General features: G+C 41.3%; 1 protein-coding gene across 1 annotated transcript in view; it reads right to left on the reverse strand.

Moving 5' to 3' along the window:
* The window catches only part of galm (galactose mutarotase), a 74,289-nt gene extending 51,996 nt beyond the window's left edge, over positions 1–22,293 (reverse strand). Inside the window, exons 1-2 of the mRNA XM_060831040.1 lie at positions 21,670–22,293; positions 16,326–16,480 (exon numbers count right to left, since the gene is read on the reverse strand). Coding sequence (XP_060687023.1) covers positions 16,326–16,480; positions 21,670–21,856 — 342 coding nt within the window. The 5' untranslated portion in view covers positions 21,857–22,293. The remainder of the gene's footprint in view (positions 1–16,325; positions 16,481–21,669) is intronic.
* Positions 22,294–22,690: the final 397 nt, after the last annotated feature.

The raw sequence follows: 22,690 nt of genomic DNA on the forward strand, positions 1-22,690 counted from the left end.
TCACCTCAATAAAAATGTAGTTATTTAGTGCACACAAAAGATTACACAGCCAGTTACAAAGTTTTCTTGAGCACATGCAAGAGGAATCTTATTACTTTCAAATACTGATAAAATTAATAAAGACATAACACCAAAACACACATGTACAAAATTAAAGACGTGAGAGTATCCACTGCAAAGGGGAGGAAAGAATATCCTCCATAATGGGATAACTTTCTTTCCTGAATGGCCTAACTCTTATTTTAAGGTTATGTCCCTTTTACCAAATCAACTCACCATGAGAAAAGGTTTCTCTTTACCTACTCTATAAACTCCCTGCAGAGATCGGAACCAGACAGATTTTATTGACTAAGAGATCCCTGATTGGGGTTGTTAACCTGGGTCAACCAGGGAGCTGTTTCTGACTGATATAAACAGAAGATTCAGAATCCCCGCACTTCAGGGACCCACACCGAGCTGGCTGGCCACATGTAAATAAAGGGTGACTTGGTGACCTCTGCACAGTTATTTCAATCCCTAAAATCTAACTCTTCAATCAAAGGAAGATGATTTGAGGTGACTAGTTAAAAAGACAGAAATAGATACTGTAACATGGCAAGCCTACCCATCACAGAGAGATAAATACCACACATTGATTGGATTGAGCAACCTCTTCTTCTTCCTTAAGACTGTAACCAAACTTTCCATCTACATTCCAAGGAATACAAGCTTCACTTGTGCAATTTCTCCTTATATTCTAACTTTCAGAATTCCAGTAACATACTAATAAGTTTCTTCTATGCCTGTCCAAAGTTGATACTTTTTTTTTTAAAAAAAGGTGTGGTGCATCCATCTCTAAATATTTCCTGTACCCAGAGATTTGCATTACGATAGCAAAGTTTTTTCTCCATTATATTCTTGCTCTCAACTTGTAAAGGCCATACTTTCATTATGGCAGGACTCTTATCAGCATTGACGCACAGAGGGATCTTGGGTTCAAGCCCATAGCTCCCTGAAAGTGGCCATTCAATTATAGAGGGTGGTAAAGGAGGCACATGGCATGCTTGCCTTTTTTGAATGAGGAATTGAGTGCAAGAGTTATGGTGTTATGTTGCAGCTTTATAAGGCTCTGGTTAGGCCATACAGGGTATTCCATTCAATTCTGGTCGCCACATTACAGGAAGGATGGGAAGGCTTTAGATAACGTGAAGAAGAGATTTAGCTGGATGAGAGGGTATGTGCTATAAGGAGAGGGGAGTGAAACTGGTGTCATTTTCTCTGGAGTAGTGGAAGCTGAGTGGAGACTTGATAAGTCTACAAAATGAGATGCATAGATAGGGTTGACAGTCAGAATGTTTTGCCCCAGAGTTCATATGTCTAACACTAAGGGGCATGCATTTAAGGTGAGCGGAACAAAGTTCAAAGATGATGTGAGGAGCAAGTTTTTTTTAAAGCAGAGTGGTAGGAGTCTGAAATGCATTGCCAGGGGTGATAGTGGAGGCAGACATGATAGCAGCATTTAAGAGATTTTTAGATAAGCATATTAATATGAAGGAATGGAGGGATATGGACCAAAGGCAGGCAGAAGGGATTAGTTTAATTTGGTATCATGTCTGGCACAACATCATGGACCAATGGGCCTGTTGCTGTGCTTACAGTTCTATGCTCATACGTTATTGTACATATCAAATACATTTTAGTGATCCATTTGCCTGAACCCCTAAAACTCCACATTTTACACTCAACATTTAAAATAAAAATTATGAAAGGCATGCATAGGGTGAATAATCAACATCTTTTTGTGGGGGGGGGGGGGGGGGGGGAGAAAGAGTCCAGAACTAGAGGGCACAAGTTTAAAGGTGAGAGGCGAAAGATATATTAAAAAAAGGACCTGAGGGGTAACCTTTCCACACAGAGGGTGTTGCATGTATGGAACAAGCTGCCAGGGGAAGTGGTGGAGGTGGCTACAACGGCAACATTTCAAAGGCATCTAGATGGGTATATGAATAGGAAAGGCTTAAAACGCTGTGAGTCAAATACTGGCAAATGGGACTAGGTCAGAATGGGATGACTGATCAGTGAAGAAAAGTTGCACTGAAGGGTCTGTTTTTATGATTCTATAAGAAGTGCTAAAAATCCATCTTATTTTAAAAGTTAAAATGAGTTATCTCACACTTAACTACCAGTTACTTACTGTTACTTGAATACAACTTATTTTAGAATTTGGATATGAACTAGTAGTGTATAGGTTTGCTGTGTGTCTATGAAGGGTTGAATGATTAATTAGTAAATATTTCTATAACCAAAGTGATTTTTTTTAAAAAAACAGTCTGAGGAAGATAAATTTTGAAGGCTAATGGGAATTTGTTTTCATTGGGAGAATTTTTAATGAGCAAGTAAAGTACACTATTGTGCATTAGGCTTTCAAGTGTACATTTTTTTTTCTATTAGCAGAAGTATCCACACCTTGTCCAAAAATCCCGATTGTTTCAGTTTGGCAAGAAATCCTTGTTAGCTCTCGCTAATCTGTAAAAATTTGTTGGTTTTCCGTAGATTTGTCCTTTATTAAAAATTCTAATAACTTCCCCTCAATAGACGTTACACCAATAGGAATAATTTCCAATTTTTTCTCAAAACCTTTTTAAATAATGGAGTTACATTTTCAATTTTCCAATCTCCAACGACAACTCTTACATCAAGTATACTTTAGACTGCAGTTAATTCATTTGCAATTTGCTCACTAACAATCAGGCTCTTGAAAATCTTCATTTTTAGAGCCGTTGTGTTCCCCATCAGGTGTTGGATCAAGTTTGCTTACTTACTTGTGACTTTTTGGATGTCACACAGAATCATTTGGCAGTGGGAATAGATCAAGAATATATCAAAAAAAACTTCACCAGCAAGACAAACTGCATTTTTCAGGAAAGATCACCCAAGTGTCCTGGCCAACATTTATTTCTCAACAAACACACTGAAACAGATCACATGGCAATTACCACATTGTTCGTTGTGGCCCTTGCTGTGCGCGAATTGGCTGACGCATTTCCTGCATGAAAATGGTGACTGCACTGCAAAAGTACATTAGTGATTGAAAGTCATTTTGAGACATCTGTGGTCACGAAAGATACCACATAGATGTGTCTCTTTTCTTTACATATACTTCAATGCAAAGTGTCTAGCAAAGTAAAATGCAGCAAAAACAAAACTCAGAACAATCGAAGCTAAATAAATAGGGAGAAAGGGGGACTCGGCATCTGAGGTGGGCCCAGGGGCGAGGAGATGGCATAGAAAGGGAGAACAACTCTTATATTTAATTCAGAATTGCATTATTGTTAAGCAGCCCAGCAGACAGGACTAACATTTCAAACAAAAATGAGGCAGAGAGATTTGGAATAGTTGAGGTACTGAATACACATCACTTTTAGTATATTGCTGTATGCAACAAGTACATTCAGTCATCACAACGTTGGCTAAATTAATCCAGAAACTGAAAATAGTTTAAACCTTTTGACACAGGTGTACGAGGGTGGGGGAGGAGGTAGAGAAGCAAGGATTCTTCACCTACAACTGCCTGTGTTGCATCTGAAAAACAAGTGGTTGGCAGTTGGAGGTCTAACTTTGTGCATACAAGCGTTGAATGGGAATTTGTTTTTTCCCCCCACTGTGACCCCATTTCAAAGACTGAAAATTGCAGGATCCCACAGTTGAGCGCTGTTGGGCAAGGGGAATGCAGGACAGGGAGATGGTGGGGTGAGATGTGGCACAGAGATGATTTGGGGATAGCAAGAGGCAAAGCATTTAGTCCACAGAGGTTTTCATTAGCATTCTTGCAACAGGACAGTGGAAGCACTGGAAGTTGACCAGAGGAGGCTGCTCTCTACTTTCAATTCAAGTGCAGTCTGTTGTCATACATACCACCAAAGCCTCGGATAGGTTCTTACCCCATCCCCTGCCTGCTGCCAAAATTGCTAAACTGACTACATTTCTGTTTCTCTTTATAGAACATGTCTCTTCTTCCACTCCCAATGACAAACAGGATGCAGATAGTGCAAAACATACTAAAATAGTGCAGAAAGACTGGCAACAAAAGCTCTCCCCCAGAATACTGTAATCATATACTTTAGTGTTACGAATGTATCAAGGCTGATTTTTAGCATAACAATAAATATCAAAACATACAAAATAAAACATTTATAATGATTGGGTATAAACAATGACTGCCGATGCTGGAATCCAGAATTTGTAACGACTGGTCAACCATTGCAAAGACTTTCGCTATTCATCCTATCCATACTCATGATTTTATAAACCTCTATAAGGTCATCCCTCAGCCAACACTCCAGGGAAAACACTTCAGCCTTTTCAGCCTCTCCCTATAGCTCAAACCCTTCAACATCCTTGTAAATCTTTACTGAACCCTTTCAAGTTTCACAGCATCCTTCCTATAGGAGGGAGACAAGAATGGCACACAATATTCCAAAGGTGGCCTAACCAATGTTTTGTACAGCCGCAACATGACCGCCCAACTCCTATGCTCAATGCTCTGACCAATAAAGGAAAGCACCAAACGCCTTCTTCACTATCCTATCTACCTGTGACTCCACTTTCAAAGAACTATGAATTTGCACTCCAAGGTCCCTTTGTTCAGCAACACTCTCCAGGACCTTACCATTAAGTGTACATGTCCTGCCCGGATTTGCCTTTCCAAGATGCAGCAACTCATATTTATCTAAGTTATTTCTAAATTGCATTACCTGACAGAGCTTATCTGGCAACATTGTTGTAATGTCTTAAATTGCCCTTTGTTAATAATATCAATCCTCTTGTTGGCAATACTAAAGATCACAAAATAAATGGATAGAAACTGGGTCATCGAAAAAGTCCCCAGTTGAGATCATTTTCCCACTGGTGCAAAATAAAAGCTGCTCGAGATTGAACAAAAAAATATGTTGAGTGTTTTTTTTAAATAATACTCAACATCAATCCTCTAACTAATTATAACACTAACAAAAAAAAATACAAAAACTGCAGATTCTGGAAATCAGAAACAAAAATTTAAAAATTGCTGGAAAAACTCAGCAGGACCAGCAGCATCTATGGAGAGAAAGCAGAGTTAATGTTTCTGGCCCAGTGACCTTTCAGTTCTGAAGAAGGATCACTGGACCTAAACTTTAACTCAGATTATAACTGTATTTATTAAGGATAACTAGTGATGTCCTCTTGAACAGTCTCCCTCTTGTCAGCTCCTAACCACTTCCTGTTTAGAACCAGGTATTCATGTGTTCTTAATAACTGCTAATGTACTCAGGACTACATTCCACTTTCATTTCTTTCTCTTTTCTTTAACTCTTCAATCATTGTGTCTCCTTTCATTCTCAGCTCCACTCCCCCAACCACCCCACTCTGAAATACTGCTTTTGCAAATTCCTACCTCAAATCTGTAGTTTTCCCTCAGTGTCTCTCGATCTCATTGAGTCACTCTGCGTTGGCTTATTACCAGCAGCAATCCCACCCATCCATTCTATCCTCACTCTGCATGTCAAGCCCTGCACAGGAAAGGCACAAGACGACGACTTGGGGAAAGGAGCCTAAAAAGGAAAGTGGTAAGGAGGATCCCAAGTCCAGAAAACTTCCAGGGAGGAGAGACAGATAGACCAACAAGAGACACCTCGACACAGATAATGGATGTGACAAAACATCCAAGAATGCTCTCATAGGAAAACTAAGTGCGTTGGTTGGTAAGAAGCTGCTAAGTGAGCTAAATAGTTAAAATTTAGAAAATATGTATCATTTATTAGCTACTTCTACTTTAGGAACACTACCAAAAGAGAAGTAAAATAAAACAATAAAGTAAACCAAAGGAAAATAAAATTGACAAGCGAACTTAAGCTACCAGTAATTTTTATAATAAGTTCATACTTATTCTAAGGGTAACAAATAGTTTTTAAGAGAGTTATGAGATGGCAGCTCAGAAGAACCAAGTGGAGTGTACATCCCATTGTGTGTGAAGTCATGAACACAGCACATATCCAAAACACATCTGTGGAAAATATCACCAATTGCACACGTGTGGGTTTCTGGTTTTCTAGCTTCAGCAGCAGTGTGTTTGTAAGGCAGAGGACTTACTCGTATGGGGTGGGGTGGGGGAGGGGCAGTCACACTGCAGGTTTGCAGTGTGCTGTCAGAGACAGAATGGCTGACGACCAGATAGTCTGGGGTAGCCACGCAATTAGTGCAAGAGACCCCAGTCTATTCAACTTGCCAATCTGTATTTCATTTTGGAAACAGGTGAGCACAATAGTTCTTCAAGGGAGTGCAGCTACAGCCAAGTCCATGGCATCACTGGCATCAACCATATGATAGTGGGGAAAGGGTGAGTGGGCAGAAAAGGAGAAATGGAAGGGCAACTCCATAAGCAGGGGATCAGACAAGCATATGTGCAGGATTAAATGTAACTCTAGGATCATGTTTTGCCTCCCTGGTGCCAGGGTCAGAAGGCTGTTAGACATCCTTGTAAGAAAGGGGAAATCAGATGCAGTCATAGTCCATATTACTTATCCATGTTGGTATTATTAAAGTAAAGTTGCTCCAAAATTAGATTTCAGATCATTTGGAAGGAAGTTAAAAATCAGGACTGACCTCAAAAAGCTGTGATCTCAAGATCATTCCCAGTGTCACAGGCTAGTGAGCATAAGAACATGACAGATCAAATGAACTTGTGGCTAGAGAACTGGGGTAGGGGAAGGACATCAGATTTCTGAGGCACTGGGGCCAGATCTGAGGCAGGTAGGACATGTACCAGCTGGAAGGGTTAGATCTTAACAGGACTGGGGCTGATACACTTGCAGAGAGGTTTGCTGGTGCTGTTGGGGTAGGTTTGAACTAGTTTGTCAGGGTGATAAGAACCTGAAAGACAACAAATTAGAAGGGAGTAACAGGAAATAGAAAAGATTTGAGAGACTGGAAGACAGGGAAACACCACCATGCATCATGTACACATCAAATCCAGATTTTCATCAAAAAAGAATTAAGGATACTAACTGAATGCATGCAGGACTTGCAACAAGGCAGATGATTGAAAAGGCACAAACAGGCATAAATGTGGTCTAATTGCCATGACAGAAACATGGCTGCAAGGTGACCAGGATGGGGAATTAAATATTCAAGGACATTTGAAGTTTAAGAAGAACATATGGGGAAAGTGAAATACAGTTGCATTGATAATAAGGGACGGCATCAGTTTATCAGTGAGGGAGGATCTCAGATCAGTAGAGTAATGCATGGAATTGTGAGCTTTGAATGGAATTAAGTAATAGCAAAATGTATTAGATATTGGTTCGAATTATTTATAGGCCACGAACAGGAAGTAGCAGTGTGGAGCATGGTTCTAATCAGGAGATAAGAGAAACATGAAGCATGGGAATATTATCATGGATGACTCCAATTTGTAAATAGACTGGATAAACCCTGAACACTGAAGCTGTGGAGGATATGTTTCTGAAGAGACTTAAGGATGGTTTTTAAACTAGTATGTTGAGGCCTATGACTTTAGGATAGGCTATTTTAGATTTTGTATTTTTTTTAAATGAGAAAGGATTAGTTATGTTGTAAAAAAACCTTTATGGATCAGTGACCTACCGAAAGTGAGGTAGTTCAATCTGAAGCAAGGTTGTTAAGTTTGAAGAAGAGACATTATGAAGGAATGAGGCATCAATTAACAGATGGATTGGGAAAACATGTTAAGACCTTAAGACATAGGAGCAGAAATTAGGCCATTCAACCTGTTGAGACTGCTCTGCCATTAAATCATGGCTGATAAGTTTCTAATCCCATTCTCCTGCTTTCTCCCCATAACCGTTGATCCACTTGATACTCAACACCCTATCTATCTCAGTTTTAAATATATTCCATGATCTTGCCTCCACAGCCTTCTGTGGCAATGAATTCCATAGAGTCATCATTCCCTGGTTGAAGACGTTTCTCCTTATCTCCATTCTAAAAAGGTCTTCTAAGGCTGTGCCCTCGAGTCCTAGTCTCTCCTACCAATGGAAACATCTTCCCAACATCTATTCTGTCCAAGCCATTCAGTATTCTGTATGTTTTAATTAGATACACCCCTCATCCTTCTAAATTCCATATATTCCTCCTATGAAAGCTTTTCATTCCTGGGACCATTCTCGTGAACCTCCTCTGAACACACTCCTGGGCCAGTGCATCCCTTTGGAGATATGGGGCCCAAAACTGTACACAATACTCCAAATGTGGTCTGACCAGAGCCTTCTAGAGCCTCAGTACCTCCCTGCCTTCATATTCAAGTCCTCTCAAAATAAAAGCCATTATTGCATTTGTCTTCCTAACTACTGACTCAACCTGCAAGTTTACCTTGAGAGAATTCTGGACTAGAACTCCCAAGTCACTGTGCACTTCAAACCTCTGAATCTTCTGCCCATTTAGAAAATAGTCCATGCCTTTATTCTTCCTACCAAACCTTCCCACATTGTACCCCACTTGCCACGATGCCCAATCTCCCAACCTGCCCAAATCCTTCTGCAGGCTTTCCAATGCTACCTGTCCCTTTACCTACCTTTGTATCATCTACAAACAGAGCCAGTTCTTTCATCTAGATCATTAGTGGTTAAGATGAAAGGCATGGCTGTATAAAAGCAATGGATAGTCTTTAAAGAACAGTTACCTGACTTGCAACTATATATTCAAGATACAAAAACTCAAAATGTCAGTCATCAATTGCTGATGAAGCAAGTTAAAGATTAAAATAACAGGCATATAAAGTTACATAGAAACAGAAGATAGGAGAAGACAACTCGAGCCTCCGTCACTATAGCTGATTATCAAGCTTAATGCCCCAATCCCAACCAATTCCCTTCATCTTTAGCTATATCTACCACCTTCTTGAAAACACATGTTTTGACCTCAACCTCTTTCTATGGTAGCAAGCTCACCACTCTCTGGGTTTCTCCTTATCTCACTCCTAAAAGGTTTACCCCTTATCCTTAAACTATGACCCCTGATTCTAGATTCCCTCATCAGGAACATCCTTCCTGCATGTAACCTGGCTTGCCCTGTAAGACTGATAAGTTCTCTCTTATTCTTCTAAACCCATTCTCTCTTCACATCAGGCCTGCTATCTCAGTGGTCAACTTGGTAAATCTTCACTGCAATTCCTGTATAACAAAAGCATTTTTCCTCAGAAACCAAAACTGCTCACAATATTCCAGGTGTGGTCTCATTAATGCTCTGTATGACTGCAGCAAGACATTCTTGTTCCTGCACTCAAATCCACTTGCTACGAGGGCCAATGTATAGTTTGCCTTCTTTACTGCCTACTATACCTGCGTACATACTTTCAGCAACTGGTCCACAAGGACACCCAGGTCTCATTGAACATTCCCCTCACTCAATTTACAGCCTTTCAAAGAATAATCTGCTATTTTTGCTATCAAAGTGGGTAACGGCACATTTAACTGCATGGCCATTGACTCCGCCTTTTCAAATCAAACTGCAATATCTCTGCATCTTCCTCACAGCTCCCCCTTCCACAAAGCTTTGTATCACCTGCAAATTGAGATATTACATTTCGTTCCCTCATCAAAAACAATAGTAAATCTTAGGAATGGGAGGCTTTTAGAATGCAGTAAAGGAGAATAAAGAAACTGAGAAGGAAAAGGAAAATAGAATAGGAATGCAATCTAGCGAGTAACATAAATATGGACTGTAAATACTTCAAAGACTACACAAAATGGAAACTTTTCAAATGTGAGTCCATTAAATGCAAAGGCACAGAATTTATAAATGAGAAACACAAAAATGGAAGAGAAGCCAAATGATTATTTGAGTCAGAGATGTACAGCATGGAAACAGACCCTTCAGTCCAACCCGTCCATGCTGACCAGATAGCCCAACCCAATTTAGTCCCACCTGCCATCACTCAGCCCATATCCCTCCAAACCCTTCCTATTCATATACCCAAGCAAATGCCTCTTAAATGTTGCAATTGTTCCAGCCTCCACCACATCCTCTGGCAGTTCATTCCATACATGTACCACCCTCTGCGTGAAAAAGTTGCCCCCTAGGTCACTTTTATATCTTTCCCCTCTCACTCTAAACCTATGCCCCCTAGTTCCCTCCACAACCCCAGGGAAAACACTGTCTATTTATGCTATCCATGCCCCTCATAATTTTGCAAACCTCTATAAGGTCACCTCTCAGCCTCTGACACTCCAGGAAAAACAGCCCCAGCCTGTTCAGCCTCTCCCTGTAGCTCAGATCCTCCAACTCTGGCATCATCCTCTGGCAAAACCCTTTCAAGTTTCACAACATCTTTCCGATAGGAAGGCAACCAGAATTGCATGCAATATTCCAACAGTGGCCTAACCAATGTCCTGTACAGTCGCAACATGACCTCCCAACTCCTGTACTCAATACTCTGACCGATAAAGGAAAGCATACCAAACGCCTTCTTCACTACCCTATCTATCTGTGACTCCACTCTCAAGGAGCTATGAACCTGCACTCCCAGGTCTCTTTGTTCAGCAACACTCCCTAGGACTTTACCATTAAGTGTACAAGTCCTGCTAAGATTTGCTTTCCCAAAATGCAGCACCTCACTTTTATCTGAATTAAACTCCATCTGCCACTTCTCAGCCCATTGGCCCATCTGGTCCAGATCCTGTTGTAATCGGAGGTAACCCACTTCACTGTCCACTACACCTCCAATTTTGGTGTCATCTGCAAACTTACTAACTGAACCTCTTATGCTCGCATCCAAATCATTTATGTAAATAACAAAAAGTAGAGGGCCCAGCAACGATCCTTGTGGCACTCTACTGGTCACAGGCCTCCAGTCTGAAAAACAACCCTCCACCACCCTCTGTCTCCTACCTTTGAGCCAGTTCTGTATCCAAATGGCTAGTTCTCCCTGTATTCCATGTGATTAACTTTGCTAATCAGTCTCCCATGGGGAACCTTGTTAAACGCCTTAGTGAAGTCCATATAGATCACATCTACCGCTCTGCCCTCAATCTTTTGTTACTTCTTCAAAAAACTCAATTTACAGAGGAATAAACAAACTGTCGCCCAGAATTAAAGATCCAAGTGACGAGGGAGTTAAAGGAAATTAGTATTAGTAAGATGATTGTACTGGAGAAATTAATGGGGATGAAAGTTGATAGCTGCCCAGGACCTGACAGTCTACAGCCCAGAGCTTTGAAGGAAGTGGCTAGAGAGATAATTACCAGTGCATTTACTATCTTCCAAAATTCTAAATATTTGAGAACAGTACTTGCAGATTGGAAGCTAGCAAATATTACTCCACTATTAAGAAAGGAGCAAAAGAGAAAACATGGAACTACAAACCTGTTAGTCTTATATCAGTAGTAAGCAGAATCTATTGTAAAGGATGTGCTGAATGGATACTTGGGTAATAATCTGATTAGAGACAAAAAGCATGGTGCTCCTAATAATCTGATTAGGCGTGTCAGCATGAAATTGTAGATGGGAAATCAGATTTGCCAAATTTGCTGCAGTTTAATGATGTTACTAATAAAATTGACAAAAGGGAATTGATGGATGTTTGGATTTTCAAAAGGCTTTTGATAAGGACCTAAAGGAGGCTGTTTAGCAAAATTAAAGTACATGGGATAGAAGGCAATGTGTTGGCATGGATTAAAGATCACAGCTGCAAATGTGTTGCTGGTCAAAGCACAGCAGGCCAGGCAGCATCTCAGGAATAGAGAATTCGACGTTTCGAGCATAAGCCCTTCATCAGGAATAATGGCAGCTAGCATGTGTAAAACACATAATAGGAATGAATGGGTTATTTTATACTGAGACCTGTAACTAGTGGGGTATTACTGGATCAGTACTAGAGCCCCAGCTGTACACAATATTTATATAAATTATTTGGATGTGGAAATAAAATGCAATAGTTCCAAATTTGCAGACATTACTCTGGTGAAAATGTTTACATGGAGAATGTAGGTAAAGGAGATTCTAACATTTGATTAGCTACGATTGTATTAAATATTGGAGCAGGCTAGATGCGCTGAATAGTCTACCTCTGCAGCTATGTGTATCAGATGGGTCTATTTTTGTCAATTTCCTTCCTGTTCAAATCATCCATCCCACTGCTGACCCTGTGGACTCTGCAAGTGGCTCTGCTCTCACCACCCTATCCACGTCACCTTCCAGGTGATTCATTCACTTGTGGCCCTGGTCATCCATAAGGATATTGTGAAGGATTGCTTCAGCATCATTGCCTTGATGGAGTGTGACTGAAGGGATGACATTTTCTCCGTTAATGAAGTCTCATGTCTGGCTACACATTCTACGACTTGCCTCATCAAGAACATCGCAGTGAAGGTGTAGTGCTAATCATCAGATTACACTTTGTCCTGGCCCTCCACTCTTTTGGAACCAACACTTCCTTTGAGTATCTCACCTTATTCCACCCTTCTCATGTAAAATCCTCATTGTGAACTATCCACCCAAGTTAATAAGAATTTCCCCACTTTAAGACATTTTTGATAGGAAGAGGTTTTTCTATTGAACAAGCAGCACTATTTATTCCTCACAATTAGACTCTAGCTACTGGTAAACAGTTAGAAGCCATCTGTAAATATTATTACCAACCAAAACTCGAATCCCCTTGTAAACTCCCCGTTACATACACAAACAAGCAAATGGGGAAATAGATTATTGGACAGAGGGAGAAAATGGGACAGTTCAGTAGTTTTTGTTTCTAGATTCTGTTGTTGAGATGATCCTTATGATGTTTCTGTTGCCCAGCACAATGCTTCAATCACCTTTTGCTAATGCTTCCACTGGGTGTAAGAGACACAGATGGGCCAGTTCTTTATTAAAAGCCTCGGAATTATCAGTTGAAACAATTGTTTGGGAAGATAAACTGATTTTCTTCAGGTTTATAGTGAGTTTTGACTGCAAGTAAACTGCTCCTGAACTGGGAAGAAATAAATAATTCCCAGCTCCAAGCTGTTAAGTTACCAGAGAACCAATCACACACTGTTGGCAGGCAAATAACTGTCACTGATAGCTGGTCACCAGTCCATGGACCAATCAACTTTTTATTGACTGCACAAGAATGCAGTTTTGTTGCATTAGCGTGAAACTGGAGTATGATGAAACAGGGAGTTAGGTGCAAAAAGGGAGGTAAAAGTGACTCCTTTTCACTTATTGGTGAGTACTTCTGATTTTGAAATATAAAAGTAAGGTCTAAGGGCATAATGGGAAAGAGTGACCAGAAGAAACTCTTACAGTACAGACCAGAGGTCAGAGAGAGACTGAATCTGGCAAGGACCTTCTGAGCAGAACAATGAGAAAACTTTTGAAGGACCAGCCCAGAGGCAGAGCTTGTGAGATGGTGCCAAAGTGACACGGAGAAGTGGAAGCTGCTGAATGAGTGAGTAAGGGCAACAAGCATTATTGCATATTGGTTGTGAAGTTTTTTTTGTAGTTTATAATTTGTAAGGGCTATATTTTGTTTTAACAAGTGAAGAAGGGCTCTAAAGTAATTAATGTTATTTGAATAGTCCTTTAAAAATTTAGCCCAGAGGGGTACATCATGGCAGGTGAGCTCAAAGCCATGGTTTACTCCTCCTGAACTATGTGGGAAGCTGGGCACATTTACAATGCCTACGGCCAGGATGTGCGCAGGAAATATCACAAGCTGCAGTTCCTGGAGACCTGGGTTTTGGAATGGCAGCTGGGTACACTATGGAGCAAATGTAAAGCTGAGAATATTGTGGATAACATGTACAGAGAACTGTTCACACTATTAGCAAAGACTCCATAGGTAGAAAGGGAGTGGGTGTCCACCACAAGAGAATGAGAACTACATAGGCTTAAACCCATTGTGATTAATCCTCTGCAAAGCGGACATACCACTCCGGATAGTGTTTTTTGGGGGGAGTGCAAGGACTTCTCAGGGGAAACCAATAACAGCCAAATTAATTGTACCACAGTTGGTTCTGCTAAACAGGAGAGGAGAGAAAGTGTAGGAATGCAATAGTCATTGGGGATTCAAACGTAGGGGGAAAAGATGGGTGTTTCTGTGGCCGTAAACAAGATTCCATAATGGTATGCTTCCCTGATGCTACCGTTAAGAATGTTTTTGAGTGTCTTCAGGACATCCTGGAGGGGGAGGGTGAACAGCCAATTGTAATGGTACAGACCCTCCATGGCCTCACTCCTCCCTGTCTCTATTCTCCTTCATATCCTTTTATCAGTAATGTTCCCTACACAACAGCTGTGACTGCATTTCAAAAGTACTTCAGTATAAAAGTCTGAAGCATTTTAAGATATTTCCAGTGCTCATGAAAGGCAGAGTGTCTCTCTTATCATCTGCACTCCTCTAATTCTGGCCTCTTGAGAATCCACTATTTTAATTGTTCCATTATTGGTGATCATGTCTTCAGTTCCTGAATTCTCTCCCTGTATCTCTCCACCTGTCTCTACTCACTTCCCTCCTTTAAACACTCCCCAATATCTAACTCTTTGACCAGGCTTTTAGCTATCTATCAGAATATCTGATAGTATCAAAGTTTGCTTTGCAGTGCTCCTGTCAAATTCCAATGAATATTTTATTTCTCTTTTTCTATCCAGAAGGAAGGGCAATCACACACAGCCAAATGGCCTTTTCCACATCTAAAGCAACGGGTGGCAAGTTTCACCTATTAACCACCACCATTAAAACTACCAATGTGTTCCAATTGTTCAATGTCTTTCAGCTGTGAATTTTATTTTTTCCCCATATCCAGAAGTCCTCTCTCCTACAACTGAACATTTTTTTTCCTCAATCATAAAATCACCCATGCATTTTTCATCTATTAACCATCACCAGTAAATCATTGAAGTTTCCCAATTGATTAATTTATATGCAAAGTTCGTTAAGGGCAACGAAGACCAGCAAAGGGGAGGGAGAAGAAGCAGAGTTGGAAGGGAATGAACATTTTGTTGTTAATGTCCATTTATAAAACACATGTAGTTGCTGTTCCTGACTGTTAGACTGCGAAACTTCACATGAATCTAGCACATATTTTAGAGTTGTACTTACAAAATAAAGCAGAAGAAATTATGCATTTTGTAAAATTCTAGAAATCTGCAAGATGACATTTTGGCCCCTGTACTACTGTCAGCTCTTTGAAAGAGATATCCAATTAGTAACACTCCCTCTTTGTTGGCACAATCCAGAAATGCCTTACTTTTCAGTATATTTTAAATCTCTTTTGCAAATTTCTATCAAGTCTGCTTCCATACTTCATCCAGATCACAACTTGCGTTTTAAAAAAACTCCCAATGATTTTAAATCTTGGTCCACTGGTTACTAATGGTATCGGCAGCAACTACCAGACTAATGCCATTTACAAGTCCGCTGATAACACCACCAGAGTTGGTCGAACCTCAGATGGCAATGAAACATATTAGAGGGGAGGTGGAAGATGTGGAAAAATGGTATACAACCTAGCTCTCAATGCTGGCAAAACCAAGGAACTCATTACTGACTTCCAGTGGGATGTTACTCATGCCCTCCCCTACACAGTAACAGCAGAGGTGGAATGAGTGGGGAGTGTCAAGTTCTTGTGTTAATCAACAACAAGCTTTCTTGGACTCTTCATGTGGACACACTGGTTACAAAGGCCCAACAATGTCTCTTCTCCCTCAGGCAGCTGAGGAAACTTAGCATGATGGTGAATACCCTTGCCAACTTTTATAGGTGCACCATCAAGAAAGTTCTGTCTGGATGTATCACTACCTGGTATGGCAACTGTACCATTCAAGATTAGAGACGGTTACAGAGAGTGGTGAACTCAACCCAGACAGACAATCACAAAGGCCAATCTCCCATCTATAAAATCCATCCACTAGGCCTGCTGTCCAGGAAAGGCCGCTAACATTTTCAATGCTCATCTACAACCTCTACCATCAGGGAGAAGGTACAGAAGCCTGAACACATGCACCAGTTGGTTTTGAAACAGTTTTTATCCTACTGTTGTTAGGATACTGAATGGACTCAAACTCTTAGCATTCGTTTGTACTTGTGTTTTTGTTTTGCTGCTGCTTACCTATTATTTACTTAGCTATGCTATTTAACTATGTGATTTGCCTGTATTGCTCGCAAGACAAAGCTTTTCACTGTGCCTCAGTACAAGTGGCAATTAAATTCAAGGGTTTCATTAAAACTTTTCTGCTTTGAGTGCCTGTATCAATTCTCCCTGAACCTTCTATGCTTGAAACTGGGATTGTTCTGTTTCCACAATCTCTCCACCACCTGAATTGTAATATTGCTCAGCATTGTTCTATATTTGCCTTACCTTGTCAAATCCTTTCAAGCCACCATGTATACTGTTTGGCCCATTATTAATGGGCAGCTGATATTCCTTTCCATCAATGCTAAATTTCCCTTCTGCAATTCGATTTGCAACACGGCCAATCACTGCCCCAAAGTATGGATGCTTGTTAATATAACCTGTAAACATAATTTAAACAAGTTATCATCCAGGAGTGAGTGATTTTGACTTCTTAATACTTTTTGCACTTTACAAATTACATTGACACATTTTTTTTTTAGTTTCTTCCTCTGTAAAATTGTTACTGTTTTCCAATGTCTTTTGGAATGAGCAAAAACAACCCAAGTTTATAAAGCATTTTTTTTAATGTATTCAGACATCTAACATATCTCTCAGGAGCACTGTAAACTGTCTGACTTGTTGTTCTGTCCTGTTCAGAGGCAATGGGCCAGATTAGTGGGTGGCACGGTGGTTAGCACTGCTGCCTCACAGCGCCTGAGACCCGGGTTCAATTCCCGACTCAGGCGACTGACTGTGTGGAGTTTGCACGTTCTCCCCGTGTCTGCGTGGGTTTCCTCCGGGTGCTCCGTTTTCCTCCCACAGTCCAAAGATGTGCGGTCAGGTGAATTGGCCATGCTAAATTGCCCGTAGTGTTAGGTAAGGTGTAATGTAGGGGTTTGGGTGGGTTGCGCTTCGGCGGGTCGGTGTGGACTTGTTGGGCAGAAGGGCCTGTTTCCACACTAAATCCAATCTAATCATCTTAACATTGTATTCCATCTGCCAATTTGTTGTTCATTAGCTCAACCTGACTACATTCCTTTACAGATGCTTGTGTCATCCTCACCACTTGCTTTCCCAATTATTTTGGGTCATCCACAACTTGATGATAGTTCATTCATTTACCTCCGCCAAGTCATTAATATATACTGTAAATACCTGTGGTCCCAGCACTGTTCCCTGTGGTACATTGCTGGTAACAGATTGTCATTGTGAAATGCTATCCTTATGCCAGGGCCTGGAATAATGGAGGTGGTAAAACTACACTGTCTGAGCATTTGCTTTGACTGCGCAGGAGAGGGGAGAACAGGACAACATCAGATTGATCTTTCCTCAGTATCTCCCTGTGTCCCACCCCCCTACCTTCATAGTTTAAACCCTCCTGAGCAGCTCTAGCTAGTCTCCCTGCCAATTCCAGTGCAATCCATCCTTCTTGTACAGGTCACTTCTACCCCATAAGAGATTCCAATGATCCAAAAATGAGAATCCTTCTCCCAGATACCAGCTCCTCAGCCATGCATTCATCTGCTCTATCATCCTATTCCTGTCATCACTGGCTCGCAGCACAGGGAGTAATCCAGATATTACTACTCAAGGATCACCTTTAAGTTCCCGCCTAACACTCTATATTCTCCCTTCAGAATCTCATCATTTTCCATTCCTGTGTCATTGGTTCCAATGTGTACCATGTCCTCCTGATGGGCCCTCTCCCCCTTTGAGAACATTCTGCACCCTCTCCGAGCCATCCTTGATCCTGGCACCAGTGAAGCAACACACCATTCTGATTTTTCGCTGCTGGCCACAGAAACATCTGTCTGTACCTTGGACTGGAGTCTCCTAACATAATTGATCTCTTGGAACCAGATGTACCCCTCATTACATTAGAGCCAGTCTTGATACCAGAAACTTAGCTGCTCAGGCTATACTCCCCCGAGAATGCATCACCCTCTATATTTTCCAAAATAGCATACTTGTTTGAAATGGGAATAGCCACAGAAGACTGCTGCACTACCTGCCTACCTCGTTTACCTTTCCTGGAGTTAACACATCTATGTGACTGTATCTACACCTTTTCTTGCTTCCTGTAACTGCCACCCATCACACCCCCTTGCTCTTGTAAATTCCTCATTGTCTCCAACTCTCTCCAACCAATCCATTTGGTCTGACTGGGTTTGCAACCAATGATATTTATTGTAGATATAATCCTCAGCAACATGTAAACGCTCCCTACACTCCCACATCCGACAAGAAGAGTATATCACTCTACTAAGGGCCATTTTTGCTTATTTTAATCTACAGACCTAGAAAATAGACTGGAGCAGAAGAATAAGGCAGTGCCATCTTAATATGGGGCAGCATGGTGGCTCAGTGGTTAGCACTGCTGCCTCACAGCACCCAGGACCCAGATTCGATTCTAGTCATGGATGACTATCTGTGTGGAGTTTGCACATTCTCCCTGTGTCTGCATGGGTTTCCCCTCTTAGTCCAAAGATGGGCAGGTCAGGTGAATTGGCCATTCTAAGTTGCCCATAGTGTTAGGTACATTTGTCAGAGGGAAACAGGTCTGGGTGGGTTACTCTTCAGAAGGTCAGTGTGGAGTTGTTGGGCCGAAAGGCCTGTTCCAAAGTGCAGGAATGTAATCTAACTTAATACTTGTGGCTTATATTTTTAAGTTAATCAAGAAACATATCTCAATACAACATATAAATCAAGAAAGAACCCACTCTACTCACTATTGCAGACTTACTGGTAGACCACAGTTAAAAATACTCACTTATCTGTTTCTGTGCTGTGACCTCTCCCAAACAGATTCCTTCAAGATCAGTTATGAATGTCACTGTTTTAGTCTCTTGCGCTGCCTGACCATGTGCTGCCTTTGTCTGTTCCTCTCCTTTTTAAAAGTGCTGTTATTTTGACTTTTTTCCTCCAAAAGTTCCAATACAATGCAACAGTATTTAAAACAGTAATTGCTGCTCCTGGAATTTAAGGAAATCACCTCCAACACCTAAAATATCTCAAAAGAGCAGTCTGTTACAGCCAGAATTTTTTCCTGTCATCCATCTTGGATTACCCAGAATTCACCTTCCAATAATGGACATTAAGGTAACTGGCCTTTGTTACCGGTTTTTAATTCACTATTTCAATGAAGATGCTATATTTTCAGTTTTCCAATCTTCTGATTTTCCCAGAATCTAATTATTCCTACAAGATTACTATTCATATATCCACTATCTCTGTAGCTACTTCCTTTAATACCCTGAGACACATGCAAACAGAACCATGAGTTATCAGTCTCTAGCCCTTTTAGTTTCCAAAGCACTTTTTCTCTAGTGCTAGTTATTGCATTTATTTTAGCTCTTAAATATTTAGTAATTTTAGAATGTTCTTAACATTTTCTACTGTGAAGACTGAATTGAAGTATTTATTCAACTCCTCCACATTTCCTGGTTCCTATTATTTCCCAAGCCTCTTCTCGATGGGGGCCTATGTTTATTTTGGCTTCCCTCTTCCTTTTTTGTTTATTTGAAGAAGCTCTTGATGTTACGTGCAAGTTTATCCGCTCCCATTTAATTTATTTTTAGTTAGTTTTATTTGAAATTTCCCAATTCTCTGCTTACCATTAACCTTTGTGCTTCTTGTTCATGTGATAATCTGATGGTTGTTAACATCCTGGTTAACCATAGTCAGTTTATCCCCTTTTCAAAATCCTTCTGCCTCACTGGAATATATATCCGATGTGAGGTATGAACTAATTTCTTAAACACTTGCCAGTGTCTGTCCTCAACGATTTTACTGCTAAAGGAATTTAGCAGTAAAGTTCACTCCAGTCAGCTCTGCTCATTCCTCTGCAATTGCCCTATTTCAACCAAATCTTAGTTGCTTCCAGCCCAAGTTCTCAAACGATTGCTAAATTCTACATTTTATGGGTCCCTGCTTCCAAGTGGATCTTTTACACTAAGGTCATTTATTAAATCTGCCTCATCCACATCACCAGATGCAAAACATCCCTTCCTGGATCCACAACATACTGTATTGTTCCAGAAAACTGTGCTGAACAGCATCTGAATTCTTCCTCATGACTTCCTCTGCCAATCTGACTCTTCCAACCTACATTAAGGTTAAAGTTACCCTACCCATATGGATTCTACATCTTCCAACCAAAGATCACTTCTTGCTATCGTATTTACTCCATCCCATATTAACAATGCTACCCACCACTCTTTTTAATTCCAATGTGTCCTTTTGAAAAGTCACATTCCACAAATATTTACTTCACACCTTTGATCTCCTTGTAACCATGTCTCTAACGGTTATAAGCTCATACTTGTTAACCTGTATTTGTACGGTTAATTCATCTATTTTGTCTTCAATATTATGCAGGTTCAAGGAAAGAGCCATCAATTTTGCCTTTTACCAATTTTCCCTCTTTGACCTTATTTTGTTACCGTCACTTCCTGTCCCACTTTGGATATTGTCATCCAAATAACTGCCCTACAATGTCACCAGATTCTGGGTGCTAAGTTTACATTTCCCCTCTCCCAAAAACTCCCCCACTCTGGTTTCAAGCTTTCTGTACAGCACAAGTGAAACTCATGTCCAAACTCCTCCTCCACACCCCCACTGATCTCCAACATTGCAGGCCTCAATTTGCCCATGGCTCAAGTAATAATCCAGAGATTATTTTGGATGTTATGACTTCTAATTTAGCTTCCAACTATTCTAAGTCTTTCAGCAAAACCTCTTTTTTTCAGTCCTACCAGTGTCACTGTGCCATGTGGATGACTATTGGATTCCTTCCCTCCAAACCCTTCTTCAGTAGAGAAGATACTGCCTTAATCCTGCAGTCAACACAACCTTTTGGGCCTCTTGCTCATAGATCCAGGGAACAGTATCTATTCTCCAATGATATTGTTCCCTACCACAATTACATTCTTATTTCCTTCCCCCACTTGAATAGAGCTGCCATGGTTAGTTCTCTCATCCTCCCTGCAGTCCCCATTCTTGGCTGGATAACTTGCAAGAACCTCCAAACCCAACTGTAAAGACTAAGGACACGTTTTTAAAAGGTCAGGAGAGATTTTAAAAGACATCAGGGACAAAAAGATCATGGGGGAAAAAAAACACAAGAAGAACTGCAGATAGTGGAAATCAGAAACAAAAACTGAAACTGCTTCTAGAAGGAAGGATTAGGAAAAATGTTGTGGACCCAGGAAGGGATGTTTTGGATTTGGTGATGTATGAGGCAGGTTTAATAAGTGTTAGTGTAAAAGATCCACTTGGAAGCAGAGACTACAAAGTGCAGGATTTAGCAATCCGCTTGAAAACTTAGTGTCCACAGATGCTGCCAGACCTGCGGAGTTTTTCTAACAATTCCTGTTTCGGTTTGAGAAGCCGAGAGTTGTAGACAGAGCACTGATTGCAGAGCTTAAATTGGAATTTCTTCACAAGTAGACTAGGTGGTTTTTAAATAAACACGCGAAGGCCCGGTTTGTTTTGCCTCATGAGCAGCGACAAAAACTCTCCATTCTGGGGAGCTAGGGGGCTGAGTGAGAAGGCCTTGCGGTCGGTCGGTAGGTGTCTGCTAGCCCACCTTGCAAGTGGTCGAAGCCCAGGACGATGTCTGCCAGTTCTCCGCGCCGGTCCCTGGTCTCCAGGCTGGTTACAATGCCTCCGAAGCTCAACACTGACAGCTTCACCGAGTCGGAGCGCAGCGTGAACCGGTGAACCAGCCTCCCGTCCGGCAGCGCCCCGAACACATCGCTGCTGACCTCGGCCATAGTCCGAGCGGCCCGCGCGGCCTTTCTGCCGGGGTCACTCAGCAAACCCGGAGCCCGCGGCTGATCCACCAAGGCCTTCCCTCTCCTTATTCTCCACTCCTTTAGTGAGCAGATGTGGCAACTCCCGGCTTTAGGTCGTAAACAAAAAGTTCGTTAGGAATTTTGCAAATTCCTGTTTTCGGTTTAACTTCACGCTTTTTGCCGTTTTCTTATTCTCGACATTTAAACTGTACGGCGGGATCCGCTGTGTGGCTTGCCCTCCAACACCAGATCCCGCCTGCACTCTTTATCCTTGGGCCCCTACTTCCTTGCTGAGCTGGGAGGGCAGAGTCTACCTGCAAAAAGGGTTATCTACATCGATTAATTTATTCACAAGATTGCTCACAAAGTCTGTCACTTATTGCTTTGCTTCCCCTCCTAATTGCCCACGTGCCATGACCATATCAAATAGTTGTGAAATGGTAGCCTCGGGATGTTGATAGTGGGATGGACCGTGTTGCTATTAGATGATTAGACAATGATTAGATTCTGTCTTGCTGCAGATGGTCATTGCCTAGAAATTGGGTGGTGTGAATATTATAGTCATAATTAGATTCCCTACATTGTGGAAACAATCCCTTCAGCCCACCAAGTCTACACTAGCCCTCCAAAGAGTAACCCACCCAAAACCATTTCCCTTTGACTACACTACAGACAATTTTGCATGGCCAATTCATATCTTTGGACCCCCACAAACGCAGGGAGAATGTGCAAACTCCAAACAGACAGTCACCCAAGGTTGGAATTGAACCTGGACCCCTGGTACTATGAGTCAGCAGTGCTAGCCACTGTGCC

Source organism: Hemiscyllium ocellatum, chromosome 10, assembly GCF_020745735.1.
Source record: "Hemiscyllium ocellatum isolate sHemOce1 chromosome 10, sHemOce1.pat.X.cur, whole genome shotgun sequence".
NCBI classification, from domain to species: domain Eukaryota; kingdom Metazoa; phylum Chordata; class Chondrichthyes; order Orectolobiformes; family Hemiscylliidae; genus Hemiscyllium; species Hemiscyllium ocellatum.